This window comes from Peromyscus leucopus, chromosome 6 (assembly GCF_004664715.2).
Source record: "Peromyscus leucopus breed LL Stock chromosome 6, UCI_PerLeu_2.1, whole genome shotgun sequence".
Taxonomy (NCBI): Eukaryota; Metazoa; Chordata; class Mammalia; order Rodentia; family Cricetidae; genus Peromyscus; species Peromyscus leucopus.
Genome location: NC_051068.1, coordinates 89,687,765 through 89,709,278, shown reverse-complemented (window position 1 = coordinate 89,709,278; position 21,514 = coordinate 89,687,765). Strand labels below are relative to the sequence as shown.

Sequence of the window (21,514 nt, the reverse complement as noted above, 5' to 3'; positions counted from 1 at the left end):
GTTTTTAACTGCTGAACCATCTTCCAGCTCCTAATCATCAAGTTATTTTAAAGTTCTCTGACACTTCTAACATCTGGGCCATTTCTGGTTCTGATTCTGTTGCTTGCTTTAGTTCTTGACAGAGAGTCTTTGATAATGCTCCTCATTTTGTCCTTTCCAGTATTTCCCCAGCAGTGTTCCTTCTGGACGGGTACGGTGGTAGGGCTTGGAAGCCAATGTGATCAGTTGTTCGTCTAGGTATTAGTTTGGGGATTTGTTTTTGCTGGTTAATTTCACTAAATGACAGTTATGGTTTTCTGGTGGTTTCTCCTGTCCTGTGTTTAGTGTAAAATTTAGAGTATTAAAGTACTAGAGGGTTCTTAATGATACTGGAACTTGGCTCAGCTTGTAGCAAGTGTCCTTCACCACAGCCATATCTCTCTGATCTTGGTAGATCCCTGTTGCCATGTCACAGGCTTGGTGAAGACATGGTGGTGAGTTTCTGCCACAGCTGTAGACTCAGGCAGTCCTGGTACCCCGAGTGTCAGAGTTCATTCCTTTGTTCTCTCTCTGTCTCTCTCTGTCTCTCTCTGTCTCTCTCTCTCTCTCTCTCTCTCTCTCTCTCTCTCTCTCTCTCTCTCGCTTTTTAAATAAAGAATGGACGTTTGCTAAACTCATGGTTCTGGAGGTGGTGAAGTCCAATATGAAAGTTCTGGCATCTGGTGGAAGGACCTTCTCATTGTATCATAGTGTGGAGAGGCATCACTGGTGTCGTAGGAAGAGTGTTCTTCACATTCCTACATTTCCTCCTCCTATCCTGTCTTCCTTCCACACCCGAGAGACAAGAGCTGGGAGCAGGACAGTTGATGACAGACTTGGGGCTGAGAAGATGACTCTGAGGTTAACTGCACTTGCTCTTGCAGAGGACCTGGGTTCAATTATCAGCATCTCTGTAGCAGCTTAGAGCTGTCTATAACTCTAGATCTAGGCATCTGACACTCTCTTCTGGCCTTTGGGCGTCAGGCACACATGTGGTACACATCCATCCATGCAGGCAGGCAGTCATACACATAAAATAAAACAAATACATCTTGAACATAATAATGATAGCAGACTTCTTTGCCTCTGGATAGGAGCCTCTCCCCAGCGGCAGTGTTTTTTCTGCCCTTCCTATCTTAACAGCAGTTGACCTTCATTTGTGACCAGACAGTGAGCAACTTCTGTCCTGCCGCAGCACATGGCTGTTTGTGTTTTGTTTTAGCCATTCTTAGCAGCACTAGGCTTTTAGTTAACAGGATCTTTCTGTGTGTCATATTTCAGTGCCACCTTAGAAGGTAGTTCCAGGTGTTACTGTTTGTTTTGTATTATAATGTACCGTTATATTTTTTCTTTTTCAGCCTGGGCTTGATCTCCGACTCTTTCCACATGTTTTTTGACAGTACTGCTATATTGGCTGGATTGGCAGCTTCTGTTATATCCAAGTGGAGAGATAATGATGCTTTCTCTTATGGGTAAGACTTTAAAATCCTTTTCTTGAACTACAAGATACACAGAAAAATATACAGCTCTTAAGGCCATGAGCTTTTACAAGTTGAATTTACTTGTGTGGTTTGAGCCCTCGAACCCCTCAGGCCTCTTAGTCTTTCTTCACCTCCCTCAGGGTGACCCTTTCACTTCCTGGATTAGATATGTCTGCTTTAAAAGTATATGGAGGAAGGAAAGAGATGGGGAAGTGATGTAATTATATTCCAATCTCAAAATAATAGAAATAAGTTTTTAAGTATATGGTCTGAATCTATAATGTAACTTTATTTCTGTACAGAATCCTTTGTTTGGTGGATAAGCCCTTAGTTTTACCAAAAGAATCTAGGAGATATATTGTTGCTATATAAGTATTTCCTCAGCCTATTTTTGACAAAAAAAAAAAAAAAAAAAAAAAAAATCACGTGAAACTGATCATATTTCTTTTCTTTCTTTCTTTCTTTTTTTTTTTTAACTGAAGAGATACTTTGTTGTCATTTATTTTCATTTATTTAAAAGTATTTTGTAACACGGTCTTATTCATCTTTTTGGCTTTGCTCTTATGCATGGTGATTTCTGTCTCCCCTGATTTGTACACTCAGCCACATACTATGCACAGACCTTTGATGAACCAGATTAGAGGCAGAATTGGCTTCCTGCCCCCACTGACTGGGGAAGCCATGGCGTTTTTCATTATTTGATTCAAGCTTCTGATGTTTCCTGTTTTGAGCTCATCGACCATTTCCTAGGATAATTCTGTTCATGATCAAGCAGATGAGGACTAACCCCCTTTTCCACTCTCCTGTGCCTGCTAACTCCTTCCTCATTTATCCCTGCTTCATCCTGTGCTTCCTCACCCCGGCTCTTCAGCCGCACTTCCTCTTTCCTCTTGCTCATCTCCTGACTCTCCTGTCCTCCCCCGCCCTGGCTCTTGCTCACTTTTGCTTACATCCTCATACCCTCATGCCTGTCTTCCCTTGACTCTCCCTCTTTCCCCGCCCTCTCCCCACCCCCTCTCAGCCTCTTTCCTCCACACCTTCTCAGTCTATACTTGCTCTTGACCCTCCTCTTGCCTTGGCTAATTGGCACATGAGACGTGCTCAGGCAGTTCTGCTTTCACGAATGACATGTTTGAACTCTAAGACTCACTCTGTTCAGATGAACATAATCATCTGTGATCATTTGTCTAGTTTTCCTTCTTTTCTTCATTTTAAATGAAGTAATATAACAAACTAATCCAGCAGTTTATCAGAATGCGTGAAACTTATCTACTGAGCTAGAAATTAGGAACCAAAAGATGCTTAAAAAATGTCTTGCCTTTGATCTTGAAATTCAGTGAGCTAAGGTAAAGGCTTTTTTCTATCCAGCATTAGCTATGGGACTAGAGGGGGAGATTAAAAGAAAATGACCTTTGTTTTGGACAGTCATCCTGCTGATTTAGTAATTAAGTCCCTTTTAAGTCTAAATTATAGAAAACTGAGCTGGGCAGTGGTGGCACACGCCTTTAATCCCAGCACTCGGAGGCAGAGCCAGGCGGATCTCTGTGAGTTCGAGGCCAGCCTGGTCTACAGATGAGATCCAGGAAAGATGCAAAGCTACACAGAGAAACCCTGTCTTGAAAAACAAAACAAAACAAAAAAAAACAAAAAAAAAAAGTTATAGAAAACTGGCTGTGTGTTACTTGAATTTAGTAACTTTTTCCCCAAAATGTACATGCTTAGACATGAATTTAATTTACATATATATATATGTATATATGTGTATACATATATATATATATTTGAAAATGGCGTGTAAAATTCATATTATGTTCGATCTACTTGATAGGATGAATTCAAACATAACTGAATAGAGGACCTGTAAAGAGTTTGTTCAGCACATGTCTGTACCCCCTGAACTTGGAAATAATTTCAAGCCCTCAGAAGCTCCATAGTGAGTTTCAGGGCATCCTGAGAGGGCCTCTACGTAACGAGAAAAGAAAATTTTCTATTTATTTAAAAAATCTTTTTATAACAAAAATTGTGTTTAGAAGTTGACGTAAAAAGCTAGCAGAAGCATTTTTTCTTAAAGACATGCTCCTTATATAGTCTGACTTGGCCTAGAACTGTAATCCTCCTGGGCCAGCCTGTGGGCTGGGTTTGCAGGTGCATGCCACCACGCAGTGTCTGAAAGAACAGTTTTGATGTTGATGCTTTGCGATGTTGATGAAGGACTAGGTGCCGTGGACACACTTTGAGTTACAGTTATTTCCATGGCTTTAGGTCAAACATGCCTTGTAGAAAGATGAGCTCTTTCCCAGTCTTCACCTAAGTAGAAAGCAGAAGAATTTGGAAGCCCAGAGACAAGGTATGGGCATTGAAAAGTGGTTTCATAGAGTGATGTGAAGATAGAGTTATTCTAAAAATAAATAGCTAAAAGTTTAGGCTGAATATATTAGTTTAGAAAAAGATAACGAACATAAATCTCAAGTTGTCTCTGACATAACGCAGGGATACTTTAACTTTACGTGAGATCAGAGCTCCATTTTCTGAAGATTTCATAGCCATAAGGTACAAAGCAGAATAGGGAAGGAAAGGAGAAATAACTGCAGTAAAAACCCAATTTCCTAGACATCTTCTCTTCCTTTGTTTGGACCCTTCTTCCTTCTGTGTCCACTTGCCTGGTCTTATCCTTTCTACAGTGGCAGTTTAAGATTCCCACTTCTGCAGCTTTCTCAGTCCACTTACTATCAGGAGGTGTTTTGCCTCTGTAAGTGTGTGTTTTATGGCATTCACTATTAAATACAATTCATAGCAATTAATTTCCTCATCCGTTTTACAGTATTATATGAAATGTATCCTGTAAATATAAAGACTTTACTGGCACTTAAAAATCATGTAATATGGTTTACAGTCTCTGAAACATGTACATTCCTTTGGAGTTTAAGAAGTATAATTCTCTGTTTGCCTTGTTCTTCCTTAGGTATGTTAGAGCGGAAGTTCTGGCTGGCTTTGTCAATGGGCTGTTTCTGATCTTCACTGCTTTCTTTATTTTCTCAGAAGGAGTTGAGGTATGGTAGATAATCATTAGAGTCAGGAAATGACTTGTTAATGAAAATGTTTTAAAGATGTAATAGAGATCTTTTCAACTATCATTCATTGAGGTTTGTCTTGGAGTAGAGAAAACATTATGCATGTACGAGACAGCTTATGAAATAGTGGAAAATTATGTATGTGTGAAACATCTTGATGGAAAACAGCAAGATGGTAGTGCTCTATAAACTGCACGAGGTGTTGCCACGGAGAAGTAGAGGTGCAGTCTGGGTAATGAAGTCCTCTAGGAACTGTCTTAAAACATCTAGAGCCTGTGAGTTTTGTTAGTGAGCATTTAATACGTGGTGTACATTTTCTAAAAGTACAAGGAAAATGTGAAGATTAGTAAACTTACAGAGAGCAGGAGGAACAGGTTTGGAAGCAAATGTCATTGCACATACTTACATTTATTTAGAAACAGGAATTGTTACTTTGTCTGCAATATGTGAATACTAGCTTCAGCTGTCTCAACTTTGGGCAGGTAGTTTGAACACTTTTACTTCTGAAAATGGCTAAAAATTTTCATATTGCATTCTGTTGCCACCAGTTGCAATCAGGAGTTATATCAACGCCGTCTCTTTGTATTGTGTGTTTTCTAGAGAGCATTGGCTCCTCCAGATGTGCACCATGAGAGGCTGCTGCTTGTCTCAATTCTCGGATTTGTGGTAAACCTAGTAGGAATATTTGTGTTCAATCATGGAGGTCATGGACATTCTCATGGCTCTGGTATGATGGTTAGAACTATTTGTTTCTTCATTTTTTGACATTGATTTGAGTGTGTGTGTGTGTGTGTGTGTGTGTGTGTGTGTGTGTGTGTGTGTAGGTCAGAGAACAACTTGGGAGATTTGGTTCTCTCTGTCCACCGAGTTCTGAGACTTGAGTTCAGTCTTCAGACTGGGGGGCAGATATCCTTGCAATCCCCCCCCTTTTTTCTTTTTCTTTTTTGCATGGTTCTGTTGTTAAATACTTTAGAAAATTAGTCACTTTAAAGTTACAAAAGTATGACATCTAGATACTCAGAAATGTCTTCCTAGACTTTCCCTTTTACTTCTCCATGGCCCTCTGTCCCAGGGCCTTTCAGAGTTGTTACGCACGTTATGGTATTGGTATGGATCTCTCCAGACTTCTGGAACTCGTCTGCTTTATGTAATATTTACTCATATTAAAAAACAGGTATCAGAAAACCACAAGTCTAGTTACTAAAATGTGTGTGTACCTGTAATTTACCGTATAATGCATTTTAAAGATTCTTCCATTGGTAGAAAAAACTACCTTGCATTTTTTTTATTAATTTATGAAATCACTTTATTGTAATGAACTCACAGAAAACTCCATGGTCTGAAGCCAGGCCCGGTGGTGCTTGCCTGCTGCAATCCCAGCACTTGGGAGACAGAGGCAGGAGGATTAATGCTAGCTTCAGGCTTACCTGTTCTGCATAGTGAATTCCAGGCTATCTAGGGTACATAGTGAGAGACCCTGTCTCGACCACAAAGAAAATAAAAGCCAAAAAGAAAAAGAAAAAAAAAATCAACTAAAAAATATATATGCCCCCAAACAAAAACACAACAAAAACCAGAGGGAACAAGAAAGCATATGAAGCTGCCATGTTGCACAGTTCAGATCTAGAACATTTCCGTCACTTCAGACAGTCCTTTTAATTCAGTGTGTTAATGTATACGTAGAATTCATAAATATATATATATTTTTTTTTTTTTTTTTTTTTTTTTTTTTTTTTTTTTTTTTTACTATGTAATTCATACAAATTGCTCTTAGTATAAATCACGTTATTTTTACTAGATACACTTTTTTTCACATTGCCTTCCACAATGACTGTTATTCACATTCACTTCCAAAAATAAATGTATTCATTTTCTCCCCAGCCCACATCAACCTTTAATATTACAGATTCACGTAGTTTTGCTCACCTTTGATAAAGGTAGCTTCTAATTGTTTCTTGTCTCTTGCTAGTAGTGCAGTTGAACATTCTGCTGGTGTGTTCTTAGAGTATAATTGCTTCTTTATTGTTTTTTTTCCACTTGTTTATAAGTTACAGTATTACTTAAAGTATTGCTGCTTTCCTTTGTTTTATGTGTTGTAGATATCTTTTCCCAGTTGATGCTTGTATTTAAGTTTTCATATAGAGATTAATTTGTATGCATTCTGTGGTGGCTGGTGTTAATTGTCACCTACACAACCTGTAGTCTTCTGGGAAGAGTCTCAATGAAGGGTTTTGTACATTAGGTTGGCCTGTGGGCATGCCTGGTGGGGGACTGTCCCAATGTAGTTGTTAACTGATGTGGCGGCACCATTCCCGAGGCAAGGGTCCTGAAATTGAGCTTAGCAGCAGGCAAGTGAGCTTGATTGTGAATGTCATATGAGTGAGTAGCTGTTTGAAGTTACATCTTGACTGAAACCTAGAAGTGCAAACTGAAATAAATCCTTTTCTCTCCATAATTGCTTTTACTTTTTCAGAGTATTTTGTCACAGCAACAGAAATGAAAGTACAGCATAGTCTGATTTTTGTTTTACATTTTTTTATGTGTAGTTCCTTCTCTGTTTCAAGGATTTCCTACTCCAGGGCATGAACACCAAATCCTCTGTATTAATGCTTTCAGTTTGGTTTGATGGTTTCTTGTTACCCAGTCTGTTTGTCCATCTGTTTATTCTTTGTTCTCTGAGATATTTCCCACTTAGGAAGAATAAGCATTTTTTCCAGTCATTTTCCTAAGAAAACTTTCAGTGATTGTCCTGGGGACAACAGCATCTACTTGAGATGCTTAGTAGGTTAAACCAGTAATCCACAAAGCCTCTGTCCCCGGTACGCTTGTTTCTTCTTCCTTCTTTATTATTGAGATGCATGGGTGGAACCCATCAATATAGTTTCGCACTGACTGATTTGTGCGCTCTCTTCAGACAGAGTTGCAAACACAACTCTGCCTTTGTACTTACCTTTGTAGTTTATTCTTCTTTGTGTGGGTTTGAACTACTCTTTTATGTCCTTTGATTTAACCTGAAGGCCCTTTAATATTTTGAGGGGACAGTCTTTTGTTCATCTGGATTGCCTTAATTTCTCCTTTATTTTTAAGGGAGTCTGTAGATTATAGAATTTTTTAGTTCTGCATCCTACCACTACCATTTCCATATCCATCCACTGCCTTTTGGCCACTAGGATTTCTTTCTTTTGTTTCACTTTTAGATTATTTATTTATTTGGTGCTTGCGTGCATGCGTACACCATGGCACATATATTGACAAAGTGGGTATTCGGCATGTGGAGGAGCAGCCAGCATTCTGTTTGCTTGCCAGCTTGGTTGTTCCAACCTTTCTTCTTCCACCTTTTGTTCCAGAAGCATCCCCGTGAAGCAGATTGTAGGCAAGAAATCAGGCCACATAGGTGTGTACATGCTTGTGTGTATTGTGGGAGTTCAGCTTAGACCCTGAGTCAGCTTGAGATCACATCTAGATTTGCAGGTCTCCTGGAGATCCTGCAGGATTTGCATTTTCTGGCCTTCAGAGTTTATTCTTGTGCTCCATAGTAGAACTCAGGACTGCTTGAGCATGTTGGCAGTAGTTATTAGAAGCAAGTGTTTCCTGACTTGAATCTGGAGACAGGATTCTTCTAATCAGTATTATTGTAATCAGTTGTGCATTCTTACACGTCTTCTGTTCAAATATTGTTTGTTTTCTAGGCCATGGACACAGTCATTCCCTCTTTAATGGTGCTCTAGATCACAGCCATGGCCATGAAGATCATTGCCATAGTCACGAAGCCAAACATGGAGCTGCACACAGCCATGATCACGCGCATGGACACGGGCATGCGCATGGACACGGGCACTTCCATTCTCACGGTGAGTGCAGCCAGAGCACCTGCAGAGGGCCAGCCTTCCAAACAAACAAGATGTGCGAGGTGTCTTTTCCTGGCTGGAATGGCCTGTTGAAAGGACACGTGGCCTCTCATGAGTCTGTTTAAATGGTTTCCAGCGTTAGTTTCTGTTTGTTGTACTGTAACATGAAAGTGAGGCGGTGGATTTAATTGTTTGCTTTGTTTTTCAGTGACTATAATAATAAAATACTAGTCTTTTGATGTGTGAGTGGAAAACAGTTGACGTTTAGCAAATGAAAACTATGATTGTTTTAAGTCTGACAAGGCCTTTAGTATATAATGTTATGAAAACACTAGAGATTTTTCAATTTTTATTATAACTGTTTATGCTGTCTAATGTTCCATGTTCCTTTAGAAATCTTTATGTTATAACATTAGATACTAAGTTATAACGTATTTATCAACGTATTTTATTTCAGATCACTTATTCACGAGTTGTGAGTATAGATTAGTAGGAACTGCTTAGGTAACACAATCTGCCTACGTCTTAAATAAAGCATGCACTTAGATGTTTACCAGCACTGGCCATATGGACAAAATACTAAAGCTTTAGATATGAAAAAAGTGAGAAGAGCCTTGAAGATTGAACATTCCAAGGCCCAGTTTTGCAGTCTTCCAATTTTCAAAATACCTTATTGAAATATGATTGGCAAACAAAATGCTGTGCACGTTCAGTGTTTATGCCTTGATCTCAGGGACTAGTTTACCTTTGTGGAACCATTACCTCAGTTTAAGCTATAGACATCACTAGCAAGCTCTTCCTCCTACCTGTTATTATTTATTCATTCATTATTGACGCATTATTTAGATGAGAGCGCAGCATGAGCTCTATCCTCCTGACAGTTGGGAGTGTGCCGGCCAGTGTTGGCTATAACTGCTCCATGTTGTACAGCTCTCTGGGCCTTCTGCATAGATAGCATGGCTTAGCCTTGTGCCCTTCGACAGTTCTTCCCCGTCTCAGAACCTCTTCTCTGTTTCTCCGAGTTTGCCTCCTTCAGCTTCCTCGTAGACATGGCAGCTGCTGGTTATCATTGTGTTTTACTCACGTCACCTGTCTTCCGAATTTGTCCCTGGTGTCCTGAAGCTTTGCAGCTTTCTCTTTAGAAGAAGGGTGCCCCGTTCCTGCGCCGCGCACGTTGAGCTTGCTCCCCTATCTTGAGTGTGGCATATCGTGGTGCAGTGAATGGAAGTACACCTAGATCTTGGGCTCTGGGTTCCGGCTCCTTTGCTTGAGTGCTCATGTTGTAACCACACACTACTTTTTGTAGTGGTTGCACCAGTTCACATTCCTGCTAGTAGTGCATAATGGTTCCCTTTTCTCCACACGCTTGCCTGTATTTTTTTTTAATAGCTAACAATTTTCTTGAAATTTTTATTTGAATTTCCCTGCTGAGTACTGGTGCTAAGTATCTTTTTCTATATCAATAGGCCGTTTTTCAGCCTGACAAATATTTTCCTCTGAGTTGTTTGAGCTCTTCGTTACTTCAGGTATTAAGAATCAGTTTGTAGATATGTTCTGCACCCTCAGATTCCTTTTCCTTCTTTGCTTGTTTGTTTCCCTTGCTGTGCAGAGGCTTTCTAGTTCTGGGTAGTAAGTAATCTCTTCAGTCAGTTCGCACTAACTCTTTCAATCTGTGATATGCCATGTTTGGAAACAACAACCCTGCCACATGGTGCCAAGCCTCAGCTTCATCCCATAACCCTTTGGGTCTTCATCCCTGAGTCCTTGGGTCTCCATCTTCATCAGTGGTCTTCTCTGCCCTTGCACAGTGCCAAGCAAAGCTGCTCTCATTATCCATTCAGTCCTGTAGCTTGTATATCACCAAAATTAGTAGCATATGGAAGATGCTTACCCATGGCCAAGTTTGGCCATCAGCCGGAGATACAGCCATGGCCTGCTCTGGACCACAGCATCTGTGTGCTGGCCCTGAGGAAAACTCCCTGCAGGATTTCATCTGTGATGCTGGTCTCTTCTTCATCAAAGCTGATTCTTAAGCCCTAGCTAACCAGTGTCAATTGTGCCAGTAAAGCAACAATTCCGGCTCCACAGATTCTTAATCCAAACTATCTCATGAGTGGTCCCGATAGTGTCGTTACTTCCCACTGTAATCTCACAAGCAGACCTCCATCGTCTGCACTTCTCTCTGAAGTCCAGTCTTCCAAACTCCTGTAATAGTTGAAGCTCTGAGGACTCAGCAGCCTTCCCAGCCCAAAGATACAAATACTTTCACAGTCCTCCCTAAACACGACTAAGCTTCAGTTTATATCCTACTTTGTTTTCTATTGCTGTGATAACGACCAGGACCAAAAGCAAACTTGGGAAGGAGAGAGTTTATTTCACCTTACAAATGACAGTGCATCACGGGAATTCAAGGCAGGAACCTGGAGGCTGCAACTGAAGCAAACATACTCAGTGAATTCTCACCACCTTAGTGACATGAAACTCACCAGTCAGAGCCATAGAAAACTATAAAGTTCCCGTCATCTCATTTCTCCTGAGTTTCTCCATTTTACTTCCTTTCTGGAGTTTCTTATTGATGCTCGTGTACAGTCTTGCTGCTCACCTATCCTGCGTCTTAGCAATGAGACAGGAATGTGAGCCTGGTGAGAGGGCTCAGTTGGCACAGTACCTGCTGCACACGCACAAGGACCTCGACTGGTCCTTAGCACCCACATAGAAAGCATGGGGGCAAGAGGTGGTGGAGTGCTCCTGAACTCTGCCCCTGGGTGAGGAGACACAGTGGATCCCAGAAGTGCATTAGCCAGACAGCCTAGCTGAATAGATGGGCTTCAGGGTCAGTGAGACACTGTGCCTCAGAAAGTAAGGGTGGTGTGCAGTGGAGGAAATCATGAATGTCACCCTCAGGCCTCACACACACACACACGTGTTCATACCCATCACATCACATCCAAAAGTTAATCCAAGTCAAATAAGCAAACATGAATAGAAACTTCATTATTCTTCTCTGTGAACTTAACACTTTACATTCAGAGACTGCTTTTAACCAGAATTATTGCAGTCATCAAGTACAAAGCAGTTAAAGTAGTTTTGTCTCAAATTTAGTTATGGACTGTCGAACGACAGCATTTTACTTGAAAGACATTTCTAAAATAGAGTTCTTTCTTCTGTTTTGTTAAGAGCCTTTATAGTGAGTCTGTACAGCTTTTCTGGTCATGATCGAGAAGGTACAAGGTGGAGAATTACTGGCCTTACTGACCATGCTCATTACTTCTGGGGTTTACAGCCTGGAGCCCATGGGCTGCATGCAATAGCTACTAATGTAGCCCAACACAAAACAGCCAACGTAAACCTCTTATTTTCTCTTTTGGTGTGTCACTTGATTTTGGGTTCTGGAGTATGAATTGTACAGGTGTGAATCATCCTGTGGTAGTGGGAAAAGGTTGACCATGCCTCAAGTTTTATGTAGAAGCTGACTTGCTTTTGTATGTCACTCATATTAATCCCAGACAGCTCTTTTACGTGGTGGCGTCGTTGCTGGTGGAGTGTGGAGCATAGTGTGAGCAAGGGACCGGGGTAGCCATGTTTGCAGGCCTCAGCACAGAAGCCTGTGGTGGTCAGCTGACCTCTGCACCCTTGCCCTTCAGGGGACTGAGTCTCTTGTGTCACGCCTGATTCTTGTATAAAATCCAGCACAGCTCTGGCACACAGGAACAACTCAGTAGATATTTACTGGGTTCCCAATGTTTACCTATTTTTTATACTCAGGTTTTTAATTGCTGGGTAAATTTTCTCCAGAGTTCCCAGTCCCAACATACAACAAGGTTTGAATATCCTTTATCCGAAGTGTCTGAGATTTTCAGATTTGTTCTGTATTTGAGGTATTCACAGTAGGCTGGACTAACTGAACATCTCTAGTCTGAAGTCCAGATCTGTCCCCAAATCTGGAACACTTCGAATGGCAACATGATGCTCCGAACTCCACAAATTTTAGAGTATTGCAGATCTTGAATTATGGCTTCTCAATCAGGTTTGAAAGAAAAGAATAGAAATTTGATTCTCCTTGTTATGAATAATTGATTAGAAGAAGAATTTTTTTCCTAATTTACTAGAAAAGACATTTTGTGCTTAGGTTTTAATAAAAATAATGTATTTTGGAAGATTGGAAAAAACTTTAAAAATTACTCAGGTTCATTTTGTGGAAGTTCAATTAATATTTATTGTAATCATTATCCTAAGTGCTCAGTATGTACTAGACATACTCTAAGAGCTTTCTATGTGTTAATTTTTATAATTTTCTCATAATTGACTGAAGGGTATAATAGCTGTTGTCCCTATTAACTGAGGCACAAACAAATCACAGTCAATATTAAGAAGCTAGAATTCTGGACCAGTGTGAGGCTCAGCATGTGAAGGGTGCTTACTGTCAAGCTGACGACCTGAATTTGGTTCTCAGAACCACCTGATGAGAGAAGAGAACAACTCCCTCACTTTCTCTCATCATTGCCACATGTGTGAGTGTGTGCACACACATAAACGTGTAAGTGCATGCACACACGTAGACACAGGAATGAATAGGTCCACATGTGTGAGTGCGTGCACACACATAGACACAGGAATGAATGAGTCCACATGTGTGAGTGCAGTGCACACACATAGACACAGGAATGAATAGGTCCACATGTGTGAGTGCATGCACACACATAGACATAGGAATGAATAGGTCCACATGTGTGAGTGCGTGCACACACATAGACATAGGAATGAATAGGTCCACATGTGTGAGTGTGTTCACACACATAAATGTGTAAGTGCATGCACACACATAGACATAGGAATGAATGGGTCCACATGTGTGAGTGCATGCACACACATAGACACAGGAATGAATGAGTCCACATGTGTGAGTGTGTGCACATACATAGACACAGGAATGAATAGGTCCACATGTGTGAGTGTGTTCACACGCATAAATGTATAAGTGCATGCACACACATAGACACAGGAATGAGTAAGGAAAACAGCTAGGCTTTGATTGGTGGCTCATACAGTGAGATATGTAAGGAAGTGGGCCTCCATTTCACTTAGCTCACGACCCTTGTCCGTCTCACTGAGCTTTGTATTTACTGAAATGTAACACTGTGAGGGAGTTGTGTCATTGTTTTTTAAGGCTCTTAAGCCAGTGGTGCAGAAATTGGGAGCTTCTTGTAGCAGTGGGTGGTCCGGCCTCTCTCTAAGGCATCACGTCTGCTTGAACTGCCCAGTGGCTCCTTTGCAGTTCCCATGGTGACATTCCCACGCACCTAAAAGAGGCTTGAGTCTTTCACATCTTTATCCACAACTCACCACAGTGCAGCACCCCAACTCAAGGAGCTGAGGAAACAGTTAAGTTATAGACTCAGGAGGCAAAAGAAACAAGTTTAGAGAGCAACTAGCCAGCCAGCTTCTGCCACAACCAAGAGGACTTTTAACTTAGTTGGAGTTAGTTTTTATAACCATGTCACCAGACTATCCCTTTCAAAATACTGATGTCAAAAATGGCTTTTCTAGAAATATTTCATGCATGCAAACACTTGGTGATCTGCTAGGAGCTGGATTTTTATAATGGCTGTGCGTTTGACTGTCAGTAGGATTTCCGTGGCAGCTGCATCTTTCAGGAGAGTGCCACGGAACCAGGGAAGCTATGGTGCCACCTCTTGCTTTTGTGTCTTTGTCGCATTGCTGCCCAGCGCTCTCCAGTGTGCTTCACTGCTGCAGTGCTCAGGTGTGCTGCCCGGCGCTCTCCAGTGTGCTTCACTGCTGCAGTGCTCAGGTGTGCTGCCCGGCGCTCTCCAGTGTGCTTCACTGCAGCAGTGCTCAGGTGTGCTGCCCGGCACTCTCCAGTGTGCTTCACTGCAGCAGTGCTCAGGTGTGTGCTGCCCAGTGCTCTCCAGTGTGCTTCACTGCTGCAGTGCTCAGGTGTGCTGCCCGGCGCTCTCCAGTGTGCTTCACTGCTGCAGTGCTCAGGTGTGCTGCCCGGCGCTCTCCAGTGTGCTTCACTGCTGCAGTGCTCAGGTGTGCTGCCCAGTGCTCTCCAGTGTCCTTCACTGCCGCAGTGCTCAGGTGTGCTGCCCAGTGCTCTCCAGTGTGCTTCACTGCTGCAGTGCTCAGGTGTGCTGCCCAGTGCTCTCCAGTGTGCTTCACTGCTGCAGTGCTCAGGTGTGCTGCCCGGTGCTCTCCAGTGTGCTGCACTGCTGCAGTGCTCAGGTGTGCTGCCCAGTGCTCTCCAGTGTGCTTCACTGCTGCAGTGCTCAGGTGTGCTGCCCAGTGCTCTCCAGTGTGCTTCACTGCAGCAGTGCTCAGGTGTGCTGCCAGCGGTGGACAGTGACCACTCAGTCACCACGCTTCACATTCACGAAGCTTGGCTGGTCTCCTGATGGTTCTTTTAAACAAATGCTGCCCATTTTTTCTCACTTACGTGGTTTTTGTTTCATTGCAAAACTGATTTGTAGTCTCTGATGCATTTAAGTACAGAAATGATAGTGCCTTTTATCTTTTCATCCTAAAGAGAATTTTAGTTCTCCAACATTTTATTGAGAGAGTAAACACCATCCCAACAGTAACTTACTGAACGTGTCACTGATGTAAGATTTTGAAATCCTTTTCTTATTGTGCTTGGCAGCCCGTGTGAGTATGTCACATACGGTGTCCACTTTCTACCTCACCCTTTCCCACAACTACGTTAGCAGTGAGCCTGAGCCCTTCACAGGTAGTGCTGGCCTGGTGCCGCCAATCTTCTGCAGCTCGCCCGTAGGCCTGTGGCACACAGCCTTTCTCTCCGTGGAGACTCCAGGGCACAGCTGTGGTAATGACCTCGCTTTTGCCCCTGTGAACAAGGGGAAATGCTTCAAGCAGTTCCCATGATAAAAGGCAGGATTTTAGTAAAGTGACTCTGTCTTCTGTGGAGAAAGTGGCGCAGGTAGTGTCTGTCTGTCTTCTCATAGGTAGTGTCTGTCTGTCCTCTGTGGAGAAAGTGGCACAGGCAGTGTCTGTCTTCTGTGGAGAAAGTCACAGGTAGTGTCTGTCTGTCTTCTGTGGAGAAAGTGGCACAGGCAGTGTCTGTCTGTCCTCTGTGGAGAAAGTGGCGCAGTCATGCAGATTCACTGAAAGCTGCTGTTCACAGTCCGCTTACCTTGCTGTCAGTCCTGGCTTTCATTCATGGGCCTCTTCAAACTTTATTAGTATAATATTGGTAGGTCTTCATAATATTTGAATTTCTTGTGATTTTTATTTATAGTACAATAATTTCCAGAATATTCTATACCCTTGTTACATTTCAAAATTGCCCTCTCTAAATTCACCTCTACTTAATTACTTCATTAAGTTTAAAAACTAATTTTGTAGGTGTAATATGACTGTCTACTCACACCTCCATCATACGCTTGAGCAAAATGGACTCTGAATTGCAGACATTTGGATCAGGAATTGAAGACATGTTTTAAAATAACTTAACTTAATTCTCTACAGATGGTCCATCCTTCAAAGAAACGGCAGGACCCAGCAGACAGATTTTACAAGGTATGACAAGCAATTGTGTGTTTCTTGATTTCATGAAACTGGCTTCATCGTTTTCAGTTGTCCAGAGTTCTCTTTTAAAAAATTAGTGCATGGCAGGCATATTTTAAATGTTTTCCCTCCTTGGAAATGTACACAAACACACACTATGTTGAATATATTAGCCATATTTTGTCACTTGGCTCTTTTCTTAGATTTAATTAAAAACTCCAACCTAGAAATTGGAAAACCCTGCTAAAGGTAAGTGCTAGGCCTGGCTACCGTGGCCCCAGGTACATTTGCTTTCTTAGGATTATGACAGTTTCTCCAAAATAATGTTCAGTATGTTCTTAAGTTGTAGGGAAATTGAGAGCTAAAAATGAAATCCAATGAGACCTTTGTCATATGTGAAGGCATCAATTAATGATACCTAAACAGGAGCTTAATGTCATAAACAGTATAAACAGCACCAGCTAGAGAAAACTAATCTGTCTGTGAACTCTGTTACTTTCCTTTGGGGGTGTGAACGAGTCTTTCTCAATTTCCTGTGGACTACATTGTCCAGATTCCCAGCTCCCTGCTTCTTGATTTTTTTTTTTTTTCCAGTTAACTCTACTTCAGTCTGGTTTTCTTGGTGGCTTTAGATCTAGCCTCTCCTGCATGTGTTTTTCTCAACAGTTTCTTGGTCTAATTCTTACTTTTTGTGTTTCTCCATAGGGAAGAGTTTATTTTTAAAGGGCTTGGTTACCCTCTAGTCACCAATTTTTCATTTACAAAATATATGGAATTGCTTTAAAAACAGTCTTTGCACATTTTTGATGCAACTGTGTCAAGTGCTGTCATTAGCTTTGATAATAATTTATATTTAGTTATGAAAAATCATGAATGGGAGGGAATAAGCTTGATATAGCCTTTTATCATCTTTGTATAAACTGTGATGAAAATGAGTTTATATTTCTGAAACGCCTGCGTTTTGGGGTCTCCAGAAGGCCAGGCAGAAGCTGAAGGACAGCTGTTACCTCCTGGTGTGAAAGCTTTCCTAGTCAGCAGCTCTGCAGACTCTCATCGAGAGCACTCTGAGCTAAGGCAGGTCTCAGCTGCTTGCTCGTCCGCTGTTCGGCTTCTGGTGCACCAGGTTTTAGAGGTGTGAGAGCATTGGTGTGTTACAAGTCTTGCATAGCTTCAATTTTATGTGAGTTAAACATACTTTATCTATTTCTTTGGTGATTTTTTTTTTCATGAATAGTTACTATAAAATAGAGTAGTTAATGATGTGTGCTAATAAAACCTACTTTCTGGCTAGGAAATTGCATGTAGGCAGGGACTTTCCAACCTCAGGAGAAGCAAGAACAAATTATTTCCCCCCTTTTTTCATTGTTCAGAGCTATTTTTATTTCTGTTCCTACCAAAACACTGATTGAAGAATTTAAAAGCTTAAAACTGTGTTACCATGTTTAAGAGTTTGTAACATAGGGACTTTCAAGTGTATTGATTTATGTCCATCTTTTTCATTTTTATTTTTTAAAGCCAAAGTGGTTTTGATGGGAATATATTGTATTCTTTGGTATTTAAAGTACCGTAGGGAAGCTTGTTACGTGTAAGAATTTGCCAGTGAATTATTTGTTAGGGGACAACTCTGGGGCTGGTGAGGTGACTGGTGTAAGGGCACTTGCCGCCAAGTCTGACGACCCAAGTTCAAACTTGAGGGCCCTCGTGGTGGAACGGGAGAATCGACTCCTGTTGTTTGAATCTCAGATAGTCTTTTACTAAAAAACCCAGAGCCAGATATCAGGGTGAAAGCCGAAAGATCAGAGAAGCATGATAGGCAGCCACTAGCTCTTACCTCTACAAAATCCTCAGCCTCAAGAGAGCAAGTTCCTGTTTCCTCACGCCTTATTAAAAGTGATCATTAATCCCACTTCCTGGGATTAAAGGTGTGTGTGCTTCCCATGCAAAGGCCTGAGATCTCAAGTGCTGGGATTAAAGGTGTGTGCCACCACTGCCTGACCTCTATGTCTAATTTAGTGGCTGGCTCTGTTCTCTGATCCTCAGGCAAGTTTATTAGGGTATGCAGTATATCACCACACACCACCACAAGGTGTCCTGTGCCTTCCACACATGTGCTGTGGTATGTGCATACATGTACACACACATCCGCACACAGATGTAAAATTTTCTGCAGAGGAGTCTGCACAGATGAAAAGGAATAGGGGGTGTGATGGAGTGCCATTTGCTGTGGCCTGCTGCACATTACATGGTGGCAGTGAACGGTCTTTCCCCAGAAAACCTTAAGATTTAATGGAGCAGGCGGTGGTGGTGGCTGCAGCAGCGGCAGTGCACGCCTTTAATCCCAGCACTCGGGAGGCAGAGCCAGGAGGATCTCTGTGAGTTCGAGGCCAGCCTGGGCTACCAAGTGAGTTCCAGGAAAGGTGCAAAGCTACACAGAGAAAACCTGTCTTGAAAAACCAAAAAAAAAAAAAAAAAAAAAAAAAAAAAAAAGAAGAAGAAGAAGAAGAAAGAAAGAAAAGATTTAATGGGACTCATTAGTGGTCACAGTTTAAACTGCTACACAATTTCCTTTAGTTTAAATCTGCGCATATTTACCCTTTATTGTTCAGGGAATCCGACATGAATTTCTTAGCTGCTCACAGTCTTCCAGTTGATGGTGCTCAGGACTAATGGGTTTTTTGCTGTGTGGTGAATTTTGCTCATTAAAGATCTACAGATTGAGCCAGGCTGTGCATGGCACACTGCACGCCTTTAATCTCAGCACTCAGGAGGCAGAGACAGGTGGATCTCTGAGTTCAAGGCCAGCCGGTCTACAGAGCAAGTTCCAGGACAGCCTCCAAACTACACAGAGAAACCCTGTCTTCAAAAACAAAACAAAAACAAAAACAAAAAATCTACATGTTGAGTGGATTATTATCTTAGGTATTTTCTGGAAGAATTGTATATGCAGCTTCTTTCTTGAGATTTTTATGGTTTTTCAGGCAAATGTCACTTATCTTAATTAGTTCTTAAGCAGCTAACTAGTGACTTACTCAGTACCTAATATTAAAGGTTCAGTGTATATTTTCTAGTCATTTAAAAGTATTCAGATACTTGTTTTTTTGCATGGTGAATTTGAGCATAATAACAGATTTCAGTGGTGAAACCGTTAGGGTCCATATGAAATTCTAGTCCTAAGGCAATAATTTTAATCACCAGCAGAGGGCTCTGTGTGTACATGTTTTCAAAATGAAAAGGCTTTCATAACCAGTTTTTTTCACCTGATGCCCTTTCCTTCTCCGAACAAATTATTTAACTTTTGTCCTTTTTAAAGTAAAGGTGGACTTCATAAATAGCATTTAAAATAAATTCCACTTTCTCATTTGTATTGTTCTATTAAGATCGAGTATAACCTATGGTCAGATGTGTAACTGGTGTTGTGAAAACAGTGTTTCAGGTCATAGGTTTTCTGCTGTGCAGATCCTAAGCAGTCAGTCTCCTCCTGACTGATTTTTCATTGGGTGGGTAATGGTATTTATGACATTTTGGGTTCAGTCCCAAGAACTATTCCTATTTTACAGTTTTAATGTTGATGATGCTTTCTTCCCAGGAGTATTTTTACACATCCTCGCAGACACACTTGGGAGTGTTGGTGTGATTGTCTCTGCCATCATGATGCAGAACTTTGGGTTGATGATAGCAGATCCTATCTGTTCGATTCTCATAGCCATTCTTATCGTTGTCAGGTAAGTGGCACACTGGGTTATTACCTGCTGTTGAAATGAGAAGTGGGAGACCACTCAAAACCATGTGATTACAGATCTACAGTGCACATTGTCTGGGCTTTCCTGTGGGCTTCAAGGAAATTCTTGTCCAGATTCTCTTTTCATCTTCATATTTCCATGCCTTTTCTATTTATATCTTGCCTGGAGTTTAAACATTTCTTTGTGGTTTTGACATTTAAGCCTTTGATCATAATTCAAATCTTCAGTCATATACTCTATCTATAGAATAAAATATTGGCAGTGTAAACTGCATTAACTAGACTATTAGTTTATATCTAGACGTGGCAGTGTTAGACTCTAGTATCGATGTTGCCTCTGCTAGATCTGCTTGAATTGTACAGTTTTGGTATTCTTTTTCTTTTCCTCACCTACCCTGGTGCTACTGCCCCATAAAGACATTGCATGTCCGTCCTCAGTGACTGTTTGCCACAGTGCGTTGTGTAGCTAATATTATTATCGTCTTAGACCCTTTGTCCTAAAACACTCTTCACTGTTGGCTTCATTTTTATTTTTTTAAAAAATGGAAATATGTTTTTTAATCTTGCAGCATTTAATTATTTTAAATTTGCATAGTATGTCTCAGTTGGAGTGTTATCGTTTCTCCATCTCTACTCAGTAGAAGCTTTTGTGATGAAAATGAAGACTGATGAAAAGTGAGACTGGAATGACTGTTTATAACTCAGAGTTGACTAGGGTCGATGTAGGAGATTGCAGTGCTAAAGTTGGAGGTGCTTGTTTTTCCCTTTCTGCCCTAAAAATAGAACATACATTTTAAACATGCAGATTATTCTTTACTTATTTGCACACGGTAGCAGGTGTGTATGGAAGCCTTTCTAAAGCTCAGAATGCCTTTTCCTCATCTTTGGAGGTCTTAGCCAAACTCTCTTGAGTTCGTGTAGACGTGCCAGGCTCCTGACAGAAACGTTAATGTCTGTAACACCTGTCTTGTTGGGGGCGCCTTGAGTGCGTTTTGCCTTAGTGTGTGTTACAGTCTTAGTTGTCCTAGTGGTGTGGAAGAGTGTGATCTTAGCACTCACTCCCTTTACTCTGCGCCACCTGTTGTCACCCGAGTTCTGCTGTGGTTTGATGGGAAGCCATGATGGCCTCTCTGTCCCCCGCCTTCTCCTTTCCATGCTGCAGTGACAGTTCTCTGGGGAGGACTGTGTGACATACTGCAGTTATCTTGCTTTCAGTCCTTGGACTCTTTATCTCAGAAGAAATTTCAAGGCCCATGGCGGCTCCCCCGACAGCGTTTCATCCTCTCAGCCTCTCCGGCCCTCACCTCAGTTCACTCTCTCTTCCTCAGGGACAATCTCTTCTCTTCAGTGTCCTAAAGACATCGTCAACTCTGTCTTCCCATTTGTCTTTTCTCTTTCCAAACTCTTCTTGCATTTGATACGCCCTTTCCCTCAACCCTAAAGATGTGTGGACCCCAACTCCACATTCTTCCTATGAAGCTTAATCCAAATAGCACCCCTTCAGGAAACATTTCTGACACACACACACACCCGCCCACCAGCTGCGAGCTGTGTGAAGTCCTTCCCTGTAGTGACTTCAGCAATGTTCCCTTCCAAGGCGTTTATCACAGTGTCCAGAGTCTGCCTTATGTGTCTGCAGCTCCGGGAGGGCAAACTGATACCCTGTTATTACAAAGTAACCATATGATTCTCCTGGTGAAGAAATTGGCACACCCCAGATGTGAGACAGAAGAACTTAGGCTTTTTCCACTCTAAAGGGTCTAATGTCTACCCAGGCTAGTCTCAGAGTTATGGCAGTTCTCCTGCCTCAGCCTT

The 21,514-nt window shown here is 41.6% G+C and overlaps 1 protein-coding gene across 2 annotated transcripts in view; it reads left to right on the top strand.

Annotated features, from left to right (window-relative positions):
* The window catches only part of Slc30a7 (solute carrier family 30 member 7), a 92,423-nt gene that overhangs the window by 10,614 nt on the left and 60,295 nt on the right, over positions 1 to 21,514 (top strand). For both annotated transcript variants that reach the window (XM_037207036.1, XM_028890149.2), the window contains exons 3-8: positions 1,377 to 1,490; positions 4,462 to 4,549; positions 5,171 to 5,297; positions 8,260 to 8,421; positions 15,922 to 15,972; positions 19,547 to 19,682. In XM_037207036.1, the coding sequence (XP_037062931.1) occupies positions 1,377 to 1,490; positions 4,462 to 4,549; positions 5,171 to 5,297; positions 8,260 to 8,421; positions 15,922 to 15,972; positions 19,547 to 19,682 (678 nt within the window). The remainder of the gene's footprint in view (positions 1 to 1,376; positions 1,491 to 4,461; positions 4,550 to 5,170; positions 5,298 to 8,259; positions 8,422 to 15,921; positions 15,973 to 19,546; positions 19,683 to 21,514) is intronic.